This window comes from Vespa crabro, chromosome 2 (assembly GCF_910589235.1).
Source record: "Vespa crabro chromosome 2, iyVesCrab1.2, whole genome shotgun sequence".
NCBI classification, from domain to species: Eukaryota; Metazoa; Arthropoda; class Insecta; order Hymenoptera; family Vespidae; genus Vespa; species Vespa crabro.
In genome coordinates, this window is record NC_060956.1 from 8,104,527 (window position 1) to 8,130,678 (window position 26,152).

Here is a 26,152-nt window from a genome sequence, read left to right on the forward strand (position 1 = left end):
AATACAGAGTTTTCTAGTAACAGTCTCACTACTTTTCTGCCACGCCTCGTACTTTGACGCTCGCGGAAACGTTTTCGCAGTGGATGTGTGGAGAACGGTGCCGATAACTTGAGAATGTAGATGTGTTAGTGTTACGTTGCGCTGACGATGGTATTGGAGACGAGCAAGGTGGGGATACGTTCCCAGCTCGAGGCTACGAGGAATGTGCCTTGACACTGGCGGAGGACCGATGGACGGCGCATACAAATATATTTACCGGTTAGGCTCTCGCCGATTCCTTGCAGGAGGCAGGCACTAAGCTCTTTTATTTCTTCTGATGTGTGCATATACATGTACATAGATATATCGAACTGAACGAACATCACGGGTAACGCCCTTTTGTCATTCTATTCCGCGCAGTAGCCTCTCGCGAGAAATTATCATTCTTCCGATCGAAACACGGAAGGAAAACCATGCTACCCTCGCGCACGCAGCTCTCGTTACCGAATAATTTAGAGAGAGAAAAGGAGAGAGAGAATAAATTGAGCATTGAAGTGAGGGACACATTTGTAGCGTTAATTGAAACTCCAAATTAATCGTGTCGAAAAGAATGACGACACGATTCTACTACTAGCAAATACTGACACCACTATCACTCCGTTCGTTTCACGTTAACGAATTCGCTCTTTTGTCTTTCTAAATAAATTACATAGGATGAGTTTGGAATGAGAATCGATTAAGGAAAAACAACGTATAGGCTTGTAAAGAGAGAAACCGGCAGATATTTAGATCTTCCTTTTAATCGTACTTAATAATCGGAAATTATTTTGAATTTGCTTAAAAGATTATTTCCTATTTCCCTTTCGTTGAAAATGAGAGGACAGTCGAAGAACGTCGTCTCGAATTCCATTTTCTTTCATTTTTTTCTTTTTTAACTTCATCTCTCTCTCTCTCTCTCTCTCTCTCTCTCTCTCTTTTTCTTTCTATCTCTCTCTACTCGAATAAGCAAATATTTTGATATTTCTATCAAGAAATCGTGAATAAGATATAATGAAAGCACGAAAGAGATTATAAAACACTGACTTCAGTCAAAGTCATATCATTTTTTACTATCTTTGAATAATAAAACAAAAAGTATAGAGAGAGAGAGAGAGAGAGAGAGAGAGAGAGAGAGAGAGAGAGAGATAGCCTGCTCAGCGATATAGAAGTGGTATATTTCGATCGTAAAACCTTTCAGTGGGTTATTATAAACATCTGTATGAAAATCCTACTGCATATATTAAGTAGATAAGAAATTAATGTCGGTTCTCGAATTTTCAAACTTTGATGCTTATATTTGAGTTAACGACTCATGTTTCTGTCTATTTTATAATTCAACCATTTTATAGTTCAAATGTCACGCTATATGCTTTGATATGTTTTGATTTTGCTGTTAATTTGTGCTCATTTCAAACTAATGAGTTTAAAATAGATAAAAAGCAAATTCGAATAATTTTCTTATATGAATATAAACTTGGTCATAAAGTCACGAATCCAATTAATCATTTGGATAGGATAATGAACTACAGTGCAATGATGATTTAACAAATTTCGAAACAGAAATAACAATGAAAAAGAAGAATTGAAGATGAAGAAGATCATGAATGGCCTTTTATTGTTGACAATGATCAAGTGAAGACATTAGTTGATTTACACACAACGATGACAACTTGCTGATCGACAACTTGCATAGGTGATAGGGGTAAGTCACCCAATTTTTATTTACTAGCTGAGACAGCTAGGAAAGTCGAAGAAGCTCGACAAATGGGTGCCACATGAATTAAGTGAAAATAAGCGAATATAAGCACGATTACATGTCGCACGACAAACTCTACAAAAGTTAAACGTATTGGGCTATAATGATCTGGCTCATTCAGCATGTTCTCCAGATCTTTTACCAACCGACTACCACTTTTTCAAACACCTCGACCATTACTTGCAAGGGAAAACCTTCACTAATTAAATTGCTGCCAAAAATGAGTTCAAAGAAACAAGCAGTTCAGAGAACGAATCAAGAATTTTACGCTGTTGGAATTGAAAAACTAATTTCATGTTAGCAAAAATGTGTAGATTCCGATGGATCTTATTTCAATTAAAAATGTATATATTGCGTTGAGATTTGTAGTTTTAAAGATACAGTTCGAAAACTGACAGTATTTCGATTCTGACTTTTCAATATAGATTTCACCTTCGAGTGGAATTAGCAATTTCTTATCAACCTAATAATAACGATGTCTTTAATGCTTTACAAAATTCGATATAGAAACGATCTTTAATGCTGCTTTAACGTTAATACAAGTATTAATGAACAATGGCGAATTTAAAACGTTTAAGGGATGCAGCGAATACTTGACGTTTTGTGTAAAACAAGATTTTAAAGCATTGACATGTAATATAATCTGATTTCCAGTTATTCATAATTAGTAATACCGTTAATTTGAATAAAATACTACCCACATAGATAGTTAGTATATAGCTTATTATCAGGATTTCATGTTTACTAATATAAATGAGCAATTAATTTATATGGAACGATATATTTTATATTTATATCTGAACAATTTTATTAAATTCTTTTATTAAATTAGCGTTATATTATATATCTTGTTCTTTCTCCGGAGGGAAATCAAAACTGAATGCGATAATATTATGATCGAATTCACTGAAGGTGAAAGTGAAGGTCATTGTTGGTACGAAACGTAGATACTTATGATACGTAAATATATATACATATATATATATATATATATATATATATATATATATATATTTCACAAGAAGCAAAATAAATCAAACTTATATTGAGACTCGTTGACCGTGAATATACTAGTGAATAGATCTGTTACCTCATAATTGCTATATCTGTTATTCGACAATTATTACTATTTCAATTATTATATCTTGATAATAATGTGCACACGAGTGCATTCTTTGTGTTTCATTCGCGAATTTTTGTTCCATTCAAGTTTAATTTTCTTTTAGTGCATCAGTGAATAATCCAATTCCGAAAGACATAAATAAATAAAAAGACGCTTTATATTTTCTAAAATATGAAAATGTAACTATCTGAAATGTAATTTATTAATTTTATAAAAAAATGTCTCATATTAAATTATTTGGAGTATCATATTAAAATCTGTAATTTATATGATTATAACTGAAGTAAAATAAAGTAAAACGATTTAATCGAACACGAGCTCTATTGTATTGCGAAGAGGTTACGGAATGTTTTCAATACCTATTTTTCGATCTTTACGAAATTCGCACGTGTTCGTCTAAGAATGAAATATTTTCACAGGTATATTTTCCTACTAACATTTCAACCTTCAAAAAAAGAAAGAATAGATTTGTCAAGGGAAAGTGAAAACTCTTGCGTATGTTAATTTTAATGGATGAGTAGATAACTTAATCGTTATCAATTTTGCAAATTTTGGATTCCATTCTAACAATTTCTACATCGTTTCAACATCTTACGTCTCATATTTTGATGGAGAACTAAAATTTGATTTCTTAGCGTTCATCTCACTGCAATTTTATTCATTTATGTACTATCTTTATACATTTCATAATTAATCACAGAAGCTGATGTTTATATCTATATTTATTATTATAAGAAAAAGAACAAAAAAGGAAAAAAAATGAATTTTTATACTTTACGATTCATAATTATCATTAAGATCTTTAGCTTATCAAGATGATCGAAGTTCCGCCAAAGTAAAATACGATATCGAGAAAAAAGTTTATATGATGCTATTTAAAAAATAAATAAAAAAAGAGAAGAGAAAGAAGCAAAACCAATCAGTCATATTTCGATCCTGACTTTTCGATATAGATTTCCACTTCCAAATGGAATTAGCAAGTCGGTTTTCATAAATGATATATTAAAGGTAATCGCATTTAGAAATGCAACAATCACTACAACGATTCAGCTTCTTCTAATGGCACTCGCAAATCCAATTCGCTCTCTTTTTACGGTTAATCGTAAAATTCACTTGCGTGAATGGAATTCTACTAACAAGAGACAAAGTACCTGAAGGCTTGCCATGACACCTGAGTAGAGAGACCTCGTAAAAAGCTACCGTTCTTCGAATTTCGATAAGAATTCGCTAAGAGACCGATGAATAGAGGATCGAGAAAAATTGTTGAAGAAACGAGGTATTAATGAGAAAGGGAGAGGAAAAAATGAGTGAGAAAAGAAGAAGGGCTCGAGTCTAGTCTTCCATCCCTCCTCGCAGCAAATGTACGAATGCTCAAGGAAGGCTTGGAAATTAATGGAGGTTCATTGATGTAGTCCCTGCAAAGAGCGACTGGTTGTACGGACCCTCGACACGAATCCGTCCTTCTACAACGCGAAGACACTCAGTCTCCGGCTCTTCTGGGAGTGCTTCGGTGCAACGACGCAAACATTGACATTATCACGAGCTGTAGCATTCATTCTATCTTTCTCCTGTTTTCGTCCTTTCTTTTTTCTTCTTTCTCGCTTTATTTCTATTTTTCTACATCATGAAAGAGATAGAAAGCTCGTAACTTCAAGTATATCTGAGAAAAATAAAAATCCAAAGAAGAAGACGAAAAAATAAAAGAAAAATAAAAAGAAGAAAGAAAAAGAAGAAAGAAAAAAAGATGAAAAAGAAGAAGAAGAAGCACAGAAGATTACAAAGAGTATGTTTGCACACTCTCATTGTCAATGACTGAACTAATAGAAACGAAGAGGTAAGATTCTTCGATGCCCGAGGGGTTTCTATAGAGGAATTCTAGATGTTGGTAAGAGGAGAAGCTCTTTTCGATTTTCAAAAATTGAGAGACATAGGTCCGTATTCTACTTTCCGTATTCTACTTGGAATCAGAGAAGGATGGAAAAAGGTGAAAGAAACGAAAGGAAAAAGGCGACGGAGGAGAAACTTTCGATCGAGTTTTTTGTCGATATAACACGTGACTACTAGACGAGAAGGAAGAACTCTTTCTATCTTTTTTCCTTTTTCCCTTCGTTTTTTCTTCTTGGTTAATTTTTTTTTTCTTCAACAAGGAATTCGGCGAGTTGGAAAGAAAATCTCGGCTACGTTAAAGACGAAGTCCTTATGTAGCTCTGCCGAGGAAAGGTAAAGTGTCTCCTATGTACACATCGTTCGAGAATGTAGATGGTGAGGCGATTCCAAGGGTCTCTTTCTTCACTTCGTTCGATGGATAAGAAAGAAAAAGAAAAAGAGAGAAAAAAACAAACATTTCGAAAGGAAAGCAAAGTTACCCCTTCGTAAACGTCAAAACCAAAATTTGAACAGTTCTCTATCTTTTTTCGTGAGTTCAGTCGCGGTTAGAAGCCACTTGTTAAATTCGGAAGCATTTGTTCCCTGTAAGGATGTCGGTAACATAAAATGCGGCATTTCCCCCCCCCCCTTAAAACGGTAAATTGTAAAAAATGTTCGCAAAAACGTAGATTTTCGTAGCCCCATTATTATTATAAATAAAGTGATCTTTGATTACAGAATAAGAGTATTTGTATGAAACATGATGTCTTTATCTATTCAACAAAACATACTTAGAATTATACGAGGCCGGATAAAGTAACATATTTAGGATTCACTCTGCAATAGAATCTAACAAGGAAAAAGAAAATTCAAGACTATTACTGAACGCGGCTGTTATTGGCAACAAAGCAGACGAGCTGACAATAGAAGTACCTACAATATAATTCACGTAAGATGGACGACACATGGTTGCGACAGATAAGAGAGATTGCGAGTATATCTTAATATCGCGGAAATTAAAGATTTTTTTCTCGCAGTCGAGATAGAAGCCATTACCAGTGGCACTATGCATGAACAATGAACACAATGTCCTTGTCATTGTTGAAGCCCCTTTTCTCAGGAGGAGACACGAAAGAAGGGGTACGTGTACACTTTATCTCGGGCCTGCAGATGATATGAGGGTGAGATCGACCACGATCCCATGGGACCGGTCGGAGCTCGTAATATTTCAAGCATAAAAGTTTGAATATATCGTGTCCTATGCTCTCACTCACTCACTTATTCACTTTCTCTCTCTCTCTCTCTCTCTCTCTCTCTCTCTCTCTCTCTCTCTCTCTCTCTCTCTCTCTCTCTCTCTCTCTCTCTCTCTCTCTCTCTACATGTGTGTGTGCATGTGTATGTAGACACACATACATAGATATTCATATATATATATATATATATATATATATATATATATATATATATATATATATATATTATATACTATATACTAACAAGCTGTCTATACATATACATACACTATGTATTACTTTTCAGCTGCCTAAGGAAACACGTATGAGTAGCGAGTAAAAAGGGAAAGAAAATATGAGAGATAGAGAAAGATAGAGAGAGATAGAAAGAAAAAGAGAGAGAATGAAAGAGTGAGAGAGAGAATCTTCGCTTAGAAAGGGTGAAGATTTGCTGGGCTCGCGTAGAGAGACGACGGCACTAGGGTGAATTTATAGGATGGCAACGGCAGCGGACGGCTGCAGTTGGATTTTATGGCATCTACAATATCATGGGATTTTTTAAGTACTATACACTCTCCTCTAGGCGCACCCTTGGACTCCTACGTGACTCCCACATAAACGGCATACAAAATGTGTGGAGTACGTTGCAGCTAATGAACGCGAGAACATAGAAGACTATGTAGTACCTTGTCACGATCGCTCGTTTCTAGTTGGTATCGTTGATGTTTTCGATATCCATGAATAGCAGAGTATAATGTGAATTAAGTAGGGTGAAGGAAAAGAATATAAAAGGAAATTTCAATCGAAATTACGTATTAGCCTGCATGTAAAAAGGGTCTACTCTTTTTCAGAAATATTTCGAGAATTCCAATTGTTCTACTTGTAACATTAAGTATGATCGTTATGTGCATTCGAGCTTAGTTTAGCTACTTTCTAGTACCGATTAAAGTTAATAAAATTCTTCGTTAACAATTGTTAAATGTCGTTTCTTTTGATTATTCGACCTTGGTCATCTCCACTCTCTTCGATTCTTTATATAATCGATTGATTATATTTTTTTCTCTCTTCTATTATTTGCATAATCCGATTTTCACAATCTAATTAATCCTTTTATAGTTGATCCTGAGAGGTAAATAGAAGAAAAAAGAAGCAGAAAAGGTTCTAAAACTTTGATGCTAGCCGTATTTTGAGAGAGTAATTCGAGCTATTCTGAGCTATACAACCTTCATTCTGGCGGTATACATTTTATGGTATCATAATAGAAAATTGCAATGGGATTTGGAAATGTGAATGATAGCATACCATGAATTTGCATTCGTTCGTCTTCAAACGACCGAAGCCGTTTGTTTTATAGAATATAGTGGAGAACTTAAGAAAGCGTTACCCAAAAATAAGACCTGCAGAGTCGATCGTTATCTTAAATATAAGGTTTTACGTTTATACCCATCATTTCTCTCTCTCTCTCTCTCTTCCCTCCTCACCCTGCCTGATAATAGAGAAACAAGGGAAGAAAATATCAAAGTTTCAAGAGGTCATGAATGATCGTGTTTCTTAAACAATCATTAGAAGTGAAATTTCATGCGGAAAAGGGAAACATTGAATGATTGAGAGGGCAACTTTTCAACTCAATCTAAGTTGAAAAACTTTAATTGGTGTTCTTTAATAATAAAATTTGGTAACGATCATATTCAAACCAAATAAATAGATACAAAGTTTATTACGAAATAATATGATTCAATGGACACTACACGCGTACTTTTCTTTTGTATTATTCTTTCTTTTCTTGTATATACTACAATATCTGTATTATTTACTATAGCAATGCTATCTCTCATATGCCAATAAGGCGAGTGAAAACACAATAAGAGTGACCGTCATAAATTATAATAAAGTGGATCATTTATTAACAAGCTCATTTAAATACGAGACAAGATAACAACGAGTGTGGCAGAAACGCAACAATCCGAGCAATATCCCAAACTGGCGATTTTACATGAGAAGCGTGCTTATTCTCGATCGAGTTTTGCTTCAAACGATTTAGTAGTATGGTATCGACAAATATAGCAATAAATTATCTATCTTACAAAAAGCATACAATAACGATGTAAGAATCGATCGAGTAACGTCAGAGAGACATAAAGTTGAGCCAGTAACATCATCATTTATTGCTGTATGCACGTACATGCATATTCTACATTATTCGTTTGTCTTCGCTTACAAGATAATACTAATAATAACAATAATAATAACCCGTATGGGTTCATAGTATTCTGTCTGTCACACGAGGCGATTAAAAAGGAATCCCTCAAAGGATAGGGACAAGAAATAAAGAAAAAGCTTCAGAAAAAATGCCGCTTCTTGGACTGCGCCAAAGTGTGTCTGGAGCCAATTCTGGCCACGATAGCACACGAACCATCGATGATAAGGATATGAGCAAAAGAAACCTTACCAGACAATCCAAAGAAAGTACAGCCGACCAAGATACAACAAAACTGATTGGAGAGTTTTAGATATATAGAATATTTTTATTAAATATTAAGAAATATTTTAGATATAGAAAAATAATAAACACAATAAAAAGACTATTATCAAACTACGTCAACAATATAAATACTGTTTATGAACTACAGGTACTATTTATTAATTAAAGAAAATACACACCATCATATATGAAGCTGCAATATTAACCGCAATAGAATATAATAAACAAAAATTATTAAAATACAACCCATATAAAATAATAAAACAGAAAAAAATAAAATGGAGAACCAATATCAAGAACAAAATAAACTACTTAGAAAGAATATAATCAGACTAATAAAAATCATTAAAGGAAATAAAACTAAGAAAATCACGAAGTACATAAAAAATAAAAAGTAGCAAGAAATACTGGATACATGAAGTCGGAAACTATTCGTATATGCAGTCAAACTAAAACGATACAATAAGTTAAAAAAAGAAAAAAGAAAAATTTTCTGAGCCAATGGAGAACTATTCTACCAAAAACCCGATAGAATAAAAAGAAATAGAAACTCTGAATGAAGGATTATAGTAATAGAATTATAACAACAAATATGGTTAGACGCAATATAACACAAATCTAACACTGATTGAATAATAAAAGAAAAAGAAAAATACAACCACGTTACAAAACAACAAAAATATACAATAACATTAGAACTCACTGAAATTATCATAAATACACTTAATTGAAAATTTCCAAGTACAGACCAAGTACAAAACTTTTGATACAAACAATAGATAACAACACTTCATACCTGACAATACAAATCAATAAAAATATAAAATACCCAGACCAATTTCTAGCATTCTTAATTGAAGGTAAAACATTTATCAAATAAAAAAAATCAAGACATATAAAACTCAACAAATCGTAAATTAATAATTTATCTCTCAATACTATACAAAATCATAAAAGGAACCATCTGTAAGAAAGTAGAAGAAATAATAAAGAAACCAAATAACACAATAATAGATAGTATAATCATGAAGTAAACGACAAATTTATATTTCTGACTACAAGAAATATTGAATATATATAAAATAAACGCAAAAATACAAAACTTTCTTAAACAGATTATGCAGAAATGGAAAATCAAAATACATTTAAATAAGAAAGAAAAGCACAGAAATCTAGACAATAGAAATTAAAAGATATCTTTCAAGGAGACTTAGAGAATTCTTTGCGATTTTGCATGAGCATAAATCCATTATCAAATATATCAAACAAATCAAAATACGGTAGTATAAAATAGTATACAATAGCACTAAAATGGTATATAATAAACCGTTTAATGTATATGATTAATGTATATGGACGATAAATGCAGCAACAAGAACATAACTAAGAGGATTCTTTACAAGCATCGAAAGATTCACACAGGACATGAAGATGAGCTAGATCATATTTTGGAAGAGTGCAAGAAGCAGTGAAGAGAATGGAGAACGGAGTGCTATGGCTGTGTGAGCATGGCGAAAGATTACTCGAAAAAATAGACAATAACGACCAGGTTAATCTTAACAGATGTAAGGAAGACAGTAGGCGAAAAATTCTTGCGAAATATAGACTTTGAACTCGATAGTTTTAATGGATGACATTAATTTCGTTTAGATACATTAATCGATACTGAAAGTTTAATTAGTCTTATTAAAGAAAGATTTATTGAACATTTTATCCACGAGAATAGCAATCAGTTAATTGATAAATTTGATAGTATAAACGGTTCCGAATCAGTATTCAGAGATCGAGTAGGTGCAAAAATAACAATAAACAATAAATATTCCACTTTCAAAAGTCCCTAATGACAATTATGTCTGTTTTGGCTGTATTTAGTAGATATACAATAAAATTATTTGGCTATAAATTATTAAAGTCAGCGATTGACTATGACAAAAACGATGGTTTTTCGAAAATTATGAACATTGATATAGGCGAATCAAAAATAAAAGGTGAATGATGAGTTGCTCATTAATTCTGATATGTCGAAGGTAGAAATCGTTTACATTTTAATGACATATTTAGAATACATTATGAATATTATCCGTTCAAATGACAGAATATGCATCACCAGTTGTGTTGGTAAGGAAAAAGATCGGAGAGTTACATATATGTATAGACTTTCGATAATTGACTAAACACATGGTTGAAGATATTTATTCGCTGCTAGTTATTGAAGATCAATCAGAAGTATTAGAACAAATATTTGAATTTGTTAGTTGTCATCACATTCATATTTCAACAGATTCAATTAAATTTTGTTATTCCGTTTGGACTATTTGAATATCTAAAAATCCCTTTAAGTTATGCTTTTAAGGTTAAAAACAGTACCATATAGATTTCAAAAATATATTAATGAATATTATCAAATCTTATTAGAATGGGCGATGTAACGGTTTATATGAATGACATTACACCGAAATGTCACCACCATAGTAACCACTTAGACAAGTGAAGATCACTTTCGCGTTTTAATTCAAGTTTATGAGTTGTTTAAGAAGAATGTTATACACTATGCATTTAGGTAAATGACAATTTTTGTTTACGTAGAAACGTTATCTAAGATATATGCTATCCGAAATTGGAATTAGTTCGACGATAGAAGAAATAGGTATGGTTAAAAATTTCTGAGACAAACACGACATATAAAGTTTTATGTCTATGTTTTTATTTATCGAAAATTTATCGAAAGATTCGAAAAGATAAATTTCACAAACCACTTTATGATCTGCTAAAGAAAGATACTTAATCTTAAGATTAAATTAATTTCAGTACCAGTATTGAGCATTTACGGCTTCAAAAGTGAGACGAAACTTCATTACGATACTAATGCGTTAAGTTTCGGTGTTAAGTTGGAACATTTTTTTTAAGTTGGAATTTTCGCAGGAAAGTTGATCATAAATTTCACCCAATTTTCCTTATTCAAAACAAACTATAGAAATGGAAAGTTGATAACTTTAAGTTAGAGATCCTAGCATTATGTATTACAACGATTTCTATATATTAAATATAAGATTTTAACATGTTGCAATTTACTTAGGTTGGTGCTCAGTAGGAAAAACATTGATCTCCGAATAATTTGATGGGCTTTAGAATTACAACATTTCGATTATGAGATTAAATATAGATCAAGGTCGCGTTTAAAACACGTAAACGCTTTAAGTCGTTCAGTTGGTGTGTTAATAATAAAAGAATCTTTTTAAATTTAACTTGTCTGTCTCAAGTAATAAAAAACAAAAAGGAGAAAATTATATAAGAAGTTAGAAACTGATGAAGATAGTATGAAATGAGAAACGGCCTTATTTATAAATATCTTTTATTTTTTATGTCTATATGAAAAGCCATGTAAGTGACCGTTTTCACAATAAGTTAAGATATTTAGGAATAATAATTTGACAATAGCTTTAAGCGAATTATTGGTTTTCGAAAATGAAGGAGAAAGTATAAATGCTCATAAAGAATTGTCTTAAGTACCTATCTCTTTTACCATACACCAGGAAAAAGGAATGGGGATATGTTTCTATATAACATTCCAAAGGGTAATGTCCCATTTGCAACGAGACGTATCGATCAGTACGGAACCATTAATAAAGAACGGTCGGTGAAACTGTATGTCTGTGTAATAGTTGATACTTTTACTAAATATGTTAGATTATACGCTGTAAAAATTACAACGACTAAAGAGGTTTTTAAATGCTTGCTTTTGTATTATAGTCGACCAAAAATAATTATATCTGTCCGTGATAACTGTTTCACTTCAAAAGAATTTAAGGATTTTATGATTTCAAACGAAATATAGCACATAAAAATTGTTCTCCACAAACCAGTTCTCCGCAAACTAACGGACAAGTGGAACGAGTTAACAGAATTTTAATACCAATTAACCTATAATTCTTCCGGACAATATTCGTATAAATAGCAAGACGTTGAATACCGATAAATACGATTCATTGAATAAACTTTTAGTTCCTAGAAATGACTCTTAGTAAATTATTGTTTGGCATCAAACAACGAGGAAAAATCATAGGTGATTAGAGGATTATTTGAAGAAACATGTTTATCATGATAGTAGAGATCTTGAATCATTTAGAGGCAAAGTGATTAAAAGAACTAATTTGTCCATGACATATAATGAGCATAAGTTAACAGTAATCGAAAGGCACTTGATAGATATAAAACAGATTTAACCATAGTAAGAAATTTTGAACGAACAATAGGAGCATCGAAAAAATAAATTCTTCTGTTTAGAGAACCTTATATAATCACCGAAATATTAAAAAATGACTGATACGTAGAAGTAGACGTTGTAAGTTAATGTTTTCCTGGATATTAAAATTATAAATTATTTTATCTCTTATTATTATATTTAATTATTTTATCTATTATACTTATAATATGTTGTCATATTAATTGGTTTAACACAGTAAAATAATATTTTATGCATGCAAAGAATAGTCCGTGGTCAGACTACGGTGGTCAAGAATGGTTGACTTCTAAAAGATAGGCAGGTGATCGAGTGTGTTACCGCGTACGGTGGCGTCATATATATGTTTTTTTTCGTATATATATGGGGATTGGGTGACTGCAGCACGTGTCGAGAAAAAAGAAAAGAGAACAAAGGAATCAGTCAGAATTCGTTAAGCGAGTCGAAGCTGTGGATCGGCATCATCTTACGTTTTTTCGTTTTGTGTACAGAAGTTTAATATAAGCCTTATTTGATTATTACGTCATCTCTATCATGTAAACTTGTCCCTTCAGTTATTAGCATTACAAATGGACAAAAGACTCAAAAAAAGAAACTCTGAACAGCGGGAAACAGAACAACCTGGATAAACATGAAATCTACAAATATATGGGTTTCCAACGAAACACCAAATAAACAACAAAAACATTAAAAATTATTTGTAACTATAATACAGTACACTAATATAAAAGACAATAATATTAAGCACAACAACATTGACAATAGTCCGGAAATTTCTACAATAACTACATTACTATGAATTTGATTTATATTAATCTAAATCAGAGCAAATAAATCATTTGCATAAAATATTCATAATAATAATAATAATAATAATAATAATAATAATAATAATAATAATAATAATAATAATAATAATAAAACAGGGGAAAAATTTAAGCGTAATAAACATCAAAAACATCAGAAACACTTTACAATGAAACATTTAAAACCATACAACCAAAAGAAAAATACAGATGCTTCAGTTTGAACAGAACATATCTATATACCACACGCACATATTAAACAACTCAAAAGAACAAATAAACAAAGACTCATTCACATACTTAAATCAAAACTTAAAAGAAATACTTCTAAAATAATTAATACATACGCTATAACAATCCTGATATATATCAGCAAAACACAAAAATTAAACATGTGGATATCAAAAACACTTGTATAACCATGTAAACACAAATAACAATGTAAAGACTTTCAAAAAATGTAAATAATAATCGCGAACTATAGATCATGTGATAGGTGGATTAGCCGATAATAACATCAACAGATTACACACTTAGATACAGCAACGTAGCCAAAATATATATATCAGGAGTTAGAACTTAAACGCAAACTTATCGAGATATATGGTTCAATATACAAATAAATAACTTTGAATATATTTGAAAACGAACATGCTAGGCTATATTGGAATCAAAACATAATCATCGACAAAACAATAAAACACATCACAAAATCAAATTTTGCAAGTCATTTCAAACAAAATCAAAATACCAAGCAATTTACAAATACACAAATCAATAATATCAACATTGACAGCACCATCAACTCATACCGACAAACTAAAATTCTATAACTCACTCCAAATCATAAACAAGAAATAAACACACAAACTAAAGGGGACAATAAAGCCATATAAATTAAAAAGCAATTAACACAAGAAATGAAAATCAACGCAGCAACCTAGAATAATAGTGACTCAACATTAGTAAAACAATACCTAAATTAAGACAGTATTCTGCTTTGAAACCTTCAAAAATTCGAATTTCGATGAATTAGTTGACGACGAATCAGTCGTAATCAAAGAAATATAATTAAGGTAGAGAAAATTGTTAGCCGTCTACGTTTTTTCATGGGTAAGTAGAAGCAGATTATGTCGAATAAATATATCCTGAGTTATTTGAGACATTGTATCTATTCAGTGAAAAATCAGTTCAAGAAACTTCACCTAAATAAATATTAATTAAAGTATTAACTTTAAATTAAAGAAGAGACAGAGCTATTCTAATTTGAAATTGACAAGCTATTAGAAACAGAAGCTATCGAAAAAATTATAATAGAAATACAATTATAGTAAAGGTCAATTGGTTTCTTCCAATTTCCTAGTGCAGAAATCTGATGAATCGAATTGATTTATATTTAATTTGAAAAAATAAATTCATCAAAATGCCATATATCAAGTGAGAAGATATTAAATCTACCGTGAGTCTAATCACTGAAGGAGATGTCACAAGTTCCGTAAATTTAAAAGACGCCTATTTTATTGTGCCGATAAAAAATTTCTTAGGTTGAATTTTAAAGAATAACTTTTTCAGTTTACCTGTTTGCCATTTGGTTTATATATTACCTCTTACATTTTTATAAAAGTAATTAAGCCAATAACTAACAATCTGATATTGAAAGGAATGCTATTAATAGTATATTTAGATGATTTTCTTTTCATCAATAAATCAAAAATTTTTTATAATAAATTAACATTAATGAAGCTATTAAAATTTTAGAACATTTAGATTTCATTATAAATTTTCAAAAAATACATTAAAGATGTTAATACAAAATTTAATACGATATATTAAATTTAATAAGATGTTAATACATAATTGATTCTGTTAATTTCTCCTTAAATCTAATAGATAAAAAGAAGAGTTATATTATAGAAATTCCGAATAGGTATAAAAAAATAAATAGCTATAAAATTTTGCAAAAAGTTCGTAAAATATTTAGGAATTTTAACAGCTGTCTGGCTAGCAATGGCCTATAATTTCATAAATTGCAAAAAATTCGAAATAAAAATTCTCAGTTCTGAAATTTAACGGTGCAAATTACGAAAAAAAAATATTAATAAATCAATGTATGATAGAAGACCTAAATCGGTGGAAAACGAATGCAACTATCGATTAAAATTTAATTAGAAATTAAAATTTCTTCATTGAAATATTTTTTAATGTATTACTTTTAAGTTAGAGCTATTATTATGATGATGTAAATGTGCTTTTGAATTTTGGAACAAAGAAGAAAGGAGTAGGCACATCAATTACAGTAGTTTATCTACTGTCCTTTTTGTTTTAAAAGGTTTTGCTTCTAATTTATCCGATTGCAAAATTTTTCTTCGATTAAATAATACCATCGCTATTGCATATGTGAATAGAGCTCGAAATGTATCACTCCCATATCTCAGTGAACTTTCCAGAAAAAAATTTGGGAATAGTACGAAGATAGGAAAGTATGTTTAAAAGCATCTTACATTATTTATAGCAGAGAATTTCGATACGGATAAAGAATCATGTAACACGAATGGAGGTAGAAAACAGAATATTTTCCAATCAATATACGAATAAAAAGAGAAAAAAAAATTTGTTCGATTCTTCGTAGATTTATTTACATCTAGAATGAATAAAAAATATAAAATGTTTCGTTCTTGCTTTTTTGTGTCTAGAAACAGAGAAAGTGGATATATTTATAATTTCACAGCAAAATGAAATATTCTTTTTATGCCTTTCCTTTCTTCGCACTTGTACTTTAAGAAAGATAATTTAATGACAAAACCATAGGAGTACTTGTGGTACCTGCCTGGTTCTTCCAACCATGGTATCCTCTATTCACATCATTTCTTATTGTGCCCACCATCACATTTAAACCTAGTAACTCGTTATTGACATTTCTTTACAAGGAGGTGAACCGTTAGCATCCCATCCTTCATTGGTGGTAGGCAAATTATCCGGTCAGCTTACCTGCAGAAAGGGATCGACCAAGAATCTGTAAATATCATGATTGATTCTATCGCTAAGTCAACTCTTAAACAATACGATAATAGCGATATCTCTTAATTGCAACAGTGAAACCATTTTGGAACGGTATCCTCGCAGACAATTGGTCATTGGATCAAAGCACTTCTTGAAAAAGTTGTTATTGATACTAATCAGTTTACGGCCTAGCTGTCATAAAAGAGAAGTAGATATTGGTATAATAAGATATAGTGCTAGATGGACATCAGGCTATCAAGCATTTTTCAATAAAAATTATAATATATTTATCCAAACTTCCAATGACCAATTCGCTCGAGCAATTTTATGATAATTATAAAATCATTCTTCATTTATTTATATTAAAGTTATGTTTTGACAAAAATGAAAAATATAAACATGATTAATTAATGAACAATCCCGATTTATCACTGCCTCTATTATTAATTGATTGATAAAAGTAAGGAAAAGTATAGACAAAAATAATCTAAAATTATTATTACCTTTAAATTACTATATTGATAATCTCCCACCCTTTATATAATCAAATTCACTATCGCCTCCAAAATATCACGTAATAATTCTAAATTTATTAGACAAAACAATATTGAAGTTGATAGAGAATTCATCGTGATACTGGGGTCAATTTTTAATGGCTAGGTTCAACTTTTATGTACTAACTGTTGTGAAGTAAGTATGGCAAGCATGATTACATTGACTATTATTTTCGAACGAAATTTTTTATATCATTTTGATTAAAGTTATAGCAATACAGGATGAAGTAATAGTAATACATTAAATTATCAAAATTCATCATCAAAGAACTCACAATATCAGAAGACACATGCAGGAAATCTCGACAAATACATGAAAAAAATAAAACATATAACAGAATGGTGGAAGTTGTCGGCAATACACTAGAAACATTACAAGACACAACCAAGTCGCAAAAAATATATCAAGCAATAGCAAACAAATAAAAACTAATCAAAGACAATATATCATATTACAATTGCACAACGATCACAATAAATATTCGAAAATGATCAATTCAAGATATACTGAGATGTAACAATACATACGGAGAAAATCATACCATATAACAAATCGGATGTAACATTATAAGATAAAATATAAAGGATTCAAAGATAATTGCGAAATACAAAGAAAAAATAGACAAGACCATTATCAAAAGGAATAAAATAGTTATTGATGGAAACAAAAACAAACGACAATAATCCCGCTCGTCATATCTACAACTGGTATAATATCTAATTTATTTATACAATACATTGAACAACTTCGGTTAATAACGGATATATACAAAAGTATATAAAAAAATATCCATCATTTTTAAGGACACGTAGCATAGTTTGATTATTCTTAAAGCAAGAGCAATAGAAAGTGCCCTCAATTGGTTAAATCTGTTTCAGAGGGAACAAACTATTTTTATAAAAATGAAGATCAAAAAAAAAAAAAAAAAAAAAAAAAAGAAAAAAGAAAAACCAAGTAATAACGATAATAATTACAGCCTACCGTAATACGAAATATACTTGGAATTCATTCATGCATTGTCCTATACGGAAATATTAATTTATTGTTATACATCCGCGGTTACATACACGTTAACGCAAATAGAATATACACGCATACGATAGAAATTGAAGTGATAAATTATAGTCGCAAAATTCAAGTCCATTTGCGATGGAGATATGTGTACTCCATCGCCGTATATGAGAGACCATAAAGAAATAAGATGACTACTTTTTCAGTCTCTTTTTCAGGGTAGTCGCGACGTAATAGGTAATGCCTGCTTGCTCAGGCAGGCGCGCGCTAATTGAAGTACAAACTAGAAAGCTAATTGAAAGTATTCCGCTTTTTCAAATCGCTGTTGCTTGAAATATCCATTGAAAATTCCTTGTGAGGCTGACAGAAGTTAAAAAAAATAGATGCTCTCATACTCGATGAATGCTTGGTACTAATAGAAGATAATAAGTTTAGGGTGATTAGACGTTTGAGTTCTCTTCGGCAATTCTTACTTGCCACATTTGTACAAAACTCTTTTTTCTAAAATGCATCAATTATAACTATGTATTTCTTTTTTTTCCTCAAGAAACAATTACTATATATATATATATATATATATATATATATATATATATATATATATATATATATATAAAATTATTCATAATTTTTAAAAATGATACTGTGAATTTAAACGGCACTATTACTACTCTTCGTACTAATTACAAAAAAAAGAAAAAAAAAAAGAAAAAAAAAAAAACTTTTTTTTCATATCCTTCTTAAATATATTCGAGACACGTTTATAAAATATAACACGTGAAATATTCGTAACGAATCTATTTCATCATTTACGGTAATTAACGGCAAAAGAGAGAACGTTCGTAAACCGTAATTTTTCGTGATGTTTTGGGAAAAAAAGCATAATAATTCTCGAAAGATTTACGAGAGTATTTTTAACGTGTTACATGGATAATATGGATATCGCGAATATGCGAGTATACGTTAATGTTTAATACTTATAAAAGTTAACGTTATTAAATGTTTCTTGCAAATGTGTCTGGACAGAATGGACGAGCCATTATCGCAAGTTAAAGACAATTAAACGTCGTCGTCGTTCTCTACGTAATGTTGGTGGATTATTTTCAGCCACGTAAAATTGAATTTATTATCTTTGAGCGAACGCGATGGCTTCATTGATCGTAAATATTTTAGGATAACGAGGAAGAGAATTTTCCATTTTTCTTGTGTTCGCATGCACATGTACCAAGGTCTATGATCGGAGTTACTTATAGCACACATATACAAACACGAATACGAATATTATGCGAAAATGGTTCTAACCACATAACAAAACATCTCGAGACTGACAATAATTATGAGGGACGCGTAGAAAAGCTTTATTTTAGTTATTATTTACAATTAGCAACGGTAGGTCGTTAACCCCGCGATCGCCGAACATCACCGAGCAAAGACGATCTCGATTTTAACATCCGGTATCGTAGTACTAAGGACATTGAGAGAGTAGCGTATTAACGCCAATCTAGAAATAGATTCTGTTACTTCGAAAAGAAGATGTGATATAGCGAAAATGAAGTTATCTTTTTATTTTATATCGTGCTTTTTACAAATTTTTCTATACGTCATTTAAAACGATTATTAAGAACTTTTTGTTGTTTTACATCAATCATAAAAAACAGAAAAGAATAAAAGAAAATAGAAAAAAGACGATTATAAATAATAACATTGTACTATTAAATATGAGTAAGTATATTACATAGTAGAAATCGTCTTTCCATGTGAACATTTTTTTTTCTTTGACCTATGAAACTCGTAAGAAACGAAGATCCTTCCATCCAGTCCGTAAATGTTCAATAGCATCTAATCGATTTCCTTTACTTCGCCATATGTTCACTGATAAATTCGGTGGTTGTTCACGAGAAGATATATTTCACGCCCCCTTCCCTTACTCTCTTCTTCTCATAGCTTCTTTTTTAGATCGTGCTAAAAAAAGTTAAGAATTCTACGGAAGGATAATCTATTTTTTTTCAATGGGAATCGAAAGAAATAATGTGGATACATAATATTCGGTAAACTGGATAAAATTTAGATTATCTTTATTAAATCTTTTTTTTGCTTTTTTTTTTAACTATATCAATAATAAAACTGTTTTAACGATTTCGTTGAAAAATTTAATTCGAATGTTTTCCTCTTACTTCCTAGGGAAACGGAAGAAAAGAAAGGAGCAAACTGTTATGATTTAATAAAACATTATATTAAAATTAAGTATAGCGCGGTAAGATCAAGATCGATAAGGAAGTAAAACGCGTGATTAAAAGGAAGTTCGTAATTAGACGAGACGATAGAACGAACGATCGTCGCTTCGATCGGTCTCTCGAGATCTCGCACGAGAAAGAGAAGACGCAATGTGATATTCGACGAGGTCGAGGGGAAGCCTAATTAAATTTATGCAAAGATCCGCCACATCGTCTTAATTATGGCACATAAATTCGAGAAGCCAATTAGGTATCCGTTAATGAAAACCAACTCTGTCAGAAGATTAAAGAACTACTCGAGCGTCCGTTTAGTTATAGCTCGAACTAAATGATATAGAGGAAAAAGGCAGAAGAGAATCGTTTCTTTAGATTTAGAATAAATTACACCTAGTTACGAAGTCGTCTTCGAATAAGAACAAAGGGATTGGAAAGAATTGTACGATAATCATAAAATTATGGAAAGAAATTAGAAGGGCATTCATACGCTTATCTTCCATTTTTATTAATCATCTGCCATCCTTTTTGTCTTCTTGAATTTTTTTCTTTTTTTTTTGAAAATTTGTTTGATTCATTAGAAATTTACTTTAGCAGAATACATGAATTTTAAATTGAAACGTGTTGTTTCTTTAAAATTTCTTTTAATTAAATAGGTAAATAGAGAGTTGGAATGGAACTTGTCCTAAAAAAAGTTTCGCTGAAAATATATTCAAGAAAAAATATTTTCTTGAACATGTTTCACGTGTAAAGGAGCGAAAAATGGTAACTGCAATCCTTCAACTCTTTATAATTCCTTGTCTCTCTTGGAACAGATCCAAACGTTTCGCAATAAAAAGAAATGTTCTGGGAGAAGAGAAGAGAATCGTCGAAGGAACAAAAACGACGAAATTTATCGAAGCGCGAGTGTCGAAAATAATAAAAGCAACCGAAGAAATGAGGAATCGTTTCTCGTCGTGGCGTCCTTCGTATCACAGAGTTTTGGTACCGTTAGCTTGGCCCTTGTGATTGTGCCGGAGGAATTCATTTGGTTCTTTTTCCTCATCCACTCGTGAATCGCGCCCGGTCTCCTTCGCCGTTCACCCGCGACGATGTAGAAACCCGTTCGATGGTTCAACTGCAAAGCGTGTGCGTCGAATATGCTGGATGCGATATACTGGATCGATGAAACTCGATTTTACTCTTTCTTTTTTGAATGCAATAAGACGAGAAACGTGCTCGACGCCGTTCAACATTGCAAAATCTGATTTACTTTGAACACCAACCAAGGTTGTCTATCATTGTACCATTCGATAAAATATCGAATAAAAATTTATCTAAGGTAAAACCTCCAATATAAGAATTATTATAACATTTTGTAAAAGCCTTCGTCTATACCGGAATAACTGACATTACAGCAAATTCGGATAATAAAATGTTTGGAAATTTTACCAATATTATTTTTCATTGAATTTGTAAAAAAGAAAACTATTTCTAATCATTAAACCACGCTCAGTTTCTACGAACAGATAAATACAACTTCTTAAATTGCGCGATTAAATGTTACGGTATCAAGATGAATGATCGAATCGATAGTAGGTAAGATCGGAGATTAGACAAGTTACGGTCGCTGGTTTTGACATGGTGCTGTCCTTTCCATTATTAATCGACATGAAGAAACCCGTAATCAACGCCACGCCTCTTCCACGTTTATCGATTCAACGTCAGTTGTTCCGAAATAGAGAAACGTTCGTCCTTGTAATGATACTGGCCGAGAAAGAAGAAGAGAAAGAGAAAAGAAGAGAATCAATTGACAATTGTTTATAGCCGTAGACGTAGACTCTGAATTTGTTAGTCCGATCAATACCTCTACTCGACGAAGATTCCGTTAGAGAATTACTTGGCAAGAAACTCAATATGTATGTATCTTTTTATCGACGATACGAACAACTTTTTTCTCCATAGACTCATTCATCTTAACTATTTTTTAACGGGAAATCCTGATACTTTCCTTTTTTCTTAACGGTAATCCACGATGAAAGATGAAAGTGACGAAAATTCCTTGATTAAATTTCTTTTACGATTCATTTACGATTTTTATACAAATCTTATTTAAAATCTCTAATGCCGTTTAGAAAATATTATATATATATATATATATATATATATATATATATATATATATCGACTGACATAATTTTATTAATATTCACAAAATTATATAGCTGTAGTTATAATTACAATAATTATATTTTGATCTTATGTAAAAACTTTTTGTAACTGTACTGTACACTTAACGACAGGCTGAATATATCACCACACTGAGAGTGATAATACTGTCGCTATATTTGTACGATATTTGCATTGGTTCGAAATTATATTTCGCTTGGGAAAACATTTTATTCTGCTAATGATTCGGTTTTTCATTTTCTTTTTACAGAGAAAGGAAAATACCATTTTAATCGACGCACACAATGCTTTACTTTCTTCCCTCGCAAAACCTGCCTGCTTCATCTCGTATTCCCTCCTACTCTCATACGTAACACACACGGCGTATTAAGCGGTGATCGCTTTTTAGAATGCGAATTTGATTATTCGCTTAGTTCGTGGCGTAAAAAATAGAAAAATTAAACAAAAAGTTGGTATACATGAAAGTATACATCAAACAAATGATGAAAGTATAAAATAGAAAGAGAGAGAGAGAGAGAGAGAGAGAGAGAGAGAGAGAGAGAGAGAATGATTTCAAATCATCAATCAATTCAAACAAAAAAGAAAAAAGAAATAAAGAATAGGAAACTAGGAAATCGTTAATATGATAGATAATCTCAACATTATTTCCTGAATAGAACTACTTTGGTTTTTTCCCCAATTTTCCAACTATCAATATCTTCTTCGTTCTCTAAATATTTGCTGAACACTTGGAAGTATGTTGGTTTCTATGTCTTTAGGATTTTGTTTGGAATTTCATCTTATTTGTTTTCAAATTAAAAACATTTAAGAGAATGTAATCTAAATATTCTGTAACCGTTCTTTTTTTCTCTAAAAAAAAAATTAAAAGAAAAAAGAATTACGTCATTTGAAAATTCAGGTGACGTTTCATACGAATTTCTTCCTTGTACTTAATAATATCTAAAGGAGAAGAAGGAGAACGGTACATACGAGGATGCAAACTAGCCATTTACATAAATTTCGACCCTTACTGCGTTTTGACCTTCACATGCTCTTATTAAAGCGAAATTAAAGAATCGTTCAACAGTCTCAGCCAGTCGGCAAGCCGGTTTCGACCTTGTCCTTGCTATGATTACGGTAGAAAAGCGGTGAATTTTGTACTTTTTTTTTTTACCTCTTTCCGCCAATCCGTTCCATCGGTTAATTAACCGTATAAATAACATGCCACACCTATTCGCGTAAAAACCACTATGTGCAAAATACAGTAATTGTATCTACTTGCTAGTAAGTAAGCCAGAGTGCAGAGATCAACGCTTATAGAGACCACTGTTAAGTCATTGTTGACGGTGGAAACTGGTTAAAGACCAGGTCACACCGCTTCTGACAATGATCTAAATATTAAAAACAGATTCTTTCGCCACGAAAAATTGAACAGTTGCTAATTTACCGCTGAAAGAACGTAAATTTCATGTATAATTCAAAATAGTACTTGCCTATGCCACAAAAACCATTTTACATTTCTCACGACATTCTGATATACGAAATTAGAAGATATATATATATATATATATTAAAAAATGTTGCAATATTTATTAAAAGAAAATGAATTAAAAATTATCTAGACAGATATGAGAAAAGTTCTTTATAATTGCTAAGAATTTAAATCAAAATTAAATGAAGAATCGAAAATACAAGATAAGAAAGGAAAATAGTTTTTATCCAATCTATAAATATTTTTCCGTCAATAAAAATCGCTGTTATGTATCCTGATGAAAAGATATTAATATGAAAAGAAACAAAATGTGTGTGAACAAGAATAATGAATCGTGATAATAGTGTATTCTGTCGAATAAGAATCTCTACCCGATATAATTCTAGGTAATATCAAGTCTATATATTTATTCAAGGACAAAAAGACAGTACAAATTCGAAGATATTAACTTTCCGAAAATCTTATAACATATTCGTCTTATCTCGAGCGTATTGTATTGTAACGATAAAACTACTAGAATAAAATTTGCGAAATATAAAAAAGAAAGAAAAACTTTGATTTATCTTCGAAGAAAGAAAACGAGTTCTGCCATTATCTTACTTACACGCGAAGACAATACTTTTATACAGCCCACAAATCCACGAAAAAAATCACTTCGATCGAATAATAACAAATTATTTTTATCTTTAAAAATCATTTAAAAAGAATGGCTGGTTGCGAGGGGAAGAAAAGGAAAGGAAAAATATAATTAGACGCTACAACGACAATGAAGACGCAACTCTTTTCGCCAGAGGGAGGAGATTCAATAATAAATATGAAAAAAGGAGGAGCACGAATATCATAAATAAAAATTCTGCAGATTCGTGTGTCGAGTTAGTCGGGTTGACGATCTTCTGAAAAAAGGACGAACTTTGTCAATGTAATAAAAGTAGAAGCGGAAAAAAATCTCTTGCTCTTATTTTTGTTCGCGTGCAAAGAGAAAAAGAAGAAGATAAAGAGAGAAAAGAAATAAGACATAGTATCTCTATAATTCTTTTGATTTAGTTCGACTTAGCTCAACGAGTTAAGAAAGAAGATGTTCCGCCGATACTGTGTCAGCCGGGATTTTTTATGCTTTTAAGATAGACAGACAGATCGACAGACAGACAGAGAAAGAGAGAGAGAGAGAGAGAGAGAGAGAGAGAGAAATCCTCGTAAAAGGATACAAGACGAAAAAGAAAAACAGAATGAGATCGAAATGAGCATTTTTCTTCTTTGAAAACGGAAACCAATACCATCTTCAGTATGATTTTAATAATTAATCGATGTTTTGGATAGCATGATTACGAAAGATTTGTGAAGAAATTGTTTCAAACAGTTACTTCCAGGGACTAACATATGAGAAAATTTTTTCTGCTAAAGTAAAAAGAAATCGCTCGAGAACTTGTACATTGAGATTTAAATGACTTCCAGCGATAAAGCCAAGGAAGGAATATAAAAAATACGAAAGAAAAATAAAAAGGCGAGGGATGAATCTTGTTCTCAGAGAAGGCGTAAAATAAATTTTTTACGAGGAATTCGATGAATTCTTCCATTATCCTGAAATCGTACAAAAAAAAAGAAGGTGTATTGATGTATAAATTTCACCTTCACTTAACTATCTTCTGTTCAATTTTATATTTCAAACACTTCCCTCGATAAAGTCAGAACGAGAGAACGAGGAGTACCTAAGAGAAACGAAGCAAGAGTGACAACAAGAAAGACAGAGAAAGAGGGTCATGAAGAGAATATTAGACTGTAGTCGTTACTGTAGTTTAAATAGTTTCAGTATTAATAAATTCCAAAAAACCACACGATAATTTTTATTTTTTTTTTATCTCTACTCTAGTTCCGTTTATATCGAGTATGGAACAGGAGTATAACCCTTATTAGAAATATTTTACGTGTTTGCAAGTAACTATAACTAAAACTTAATGATGTCTACATAATTTTGTACATACATATATAAAACAAAACAATGTTCTCACTGGTAACGTCTAAAAAAGAGAAAGAAATAGTGAGAAAAATACAACTTTCGTTATCCGACTATTTTCTTTCCTTATATTCTTTAAAAGAAAAAAACAAAATGGAGAAAAAAAGATGCTAGCGAAAAGATCAAATCTGTCTAGAAAAAAAATTTTTTTCTTCCAATAAAAGAAAAAATTCTTATTATTTTA

The 26,152-nt window shown here is 31.3% G+C and overlaps 1 protein-coding gene across 7 annotated transcripts in view; it reads right to left on the bottom strand.

Moving 5' to 3' along the window:
• LOC124422226 (telomerase-binding protein EST1A-like) overlaps window positions 1-26,152 on the bottom strand; it is a 130,903-nt gene that overhangs the window by 20,350 nt on the left and 84,401 nt on the right. The window contains exon 25 of one of the 7 annotated variants that reach the window (XM_046958381.1): window positions 16,370-16,511. The exons of the other annotated variants lie outside the window; for them this stretch is intronic. Coding sequence (XP_046814337.1) covers window positions 16,503-16,511 — 9 coding nt within the window. The 3' untranslated portion in view covers window positions 16,370-16,502. Of the gene's footprint in view, window positions 1-16,369; window positions 16,512-26,152 lie in introns of those variants that run through there. 7 annotated transcript variants of the gene reach the window in all.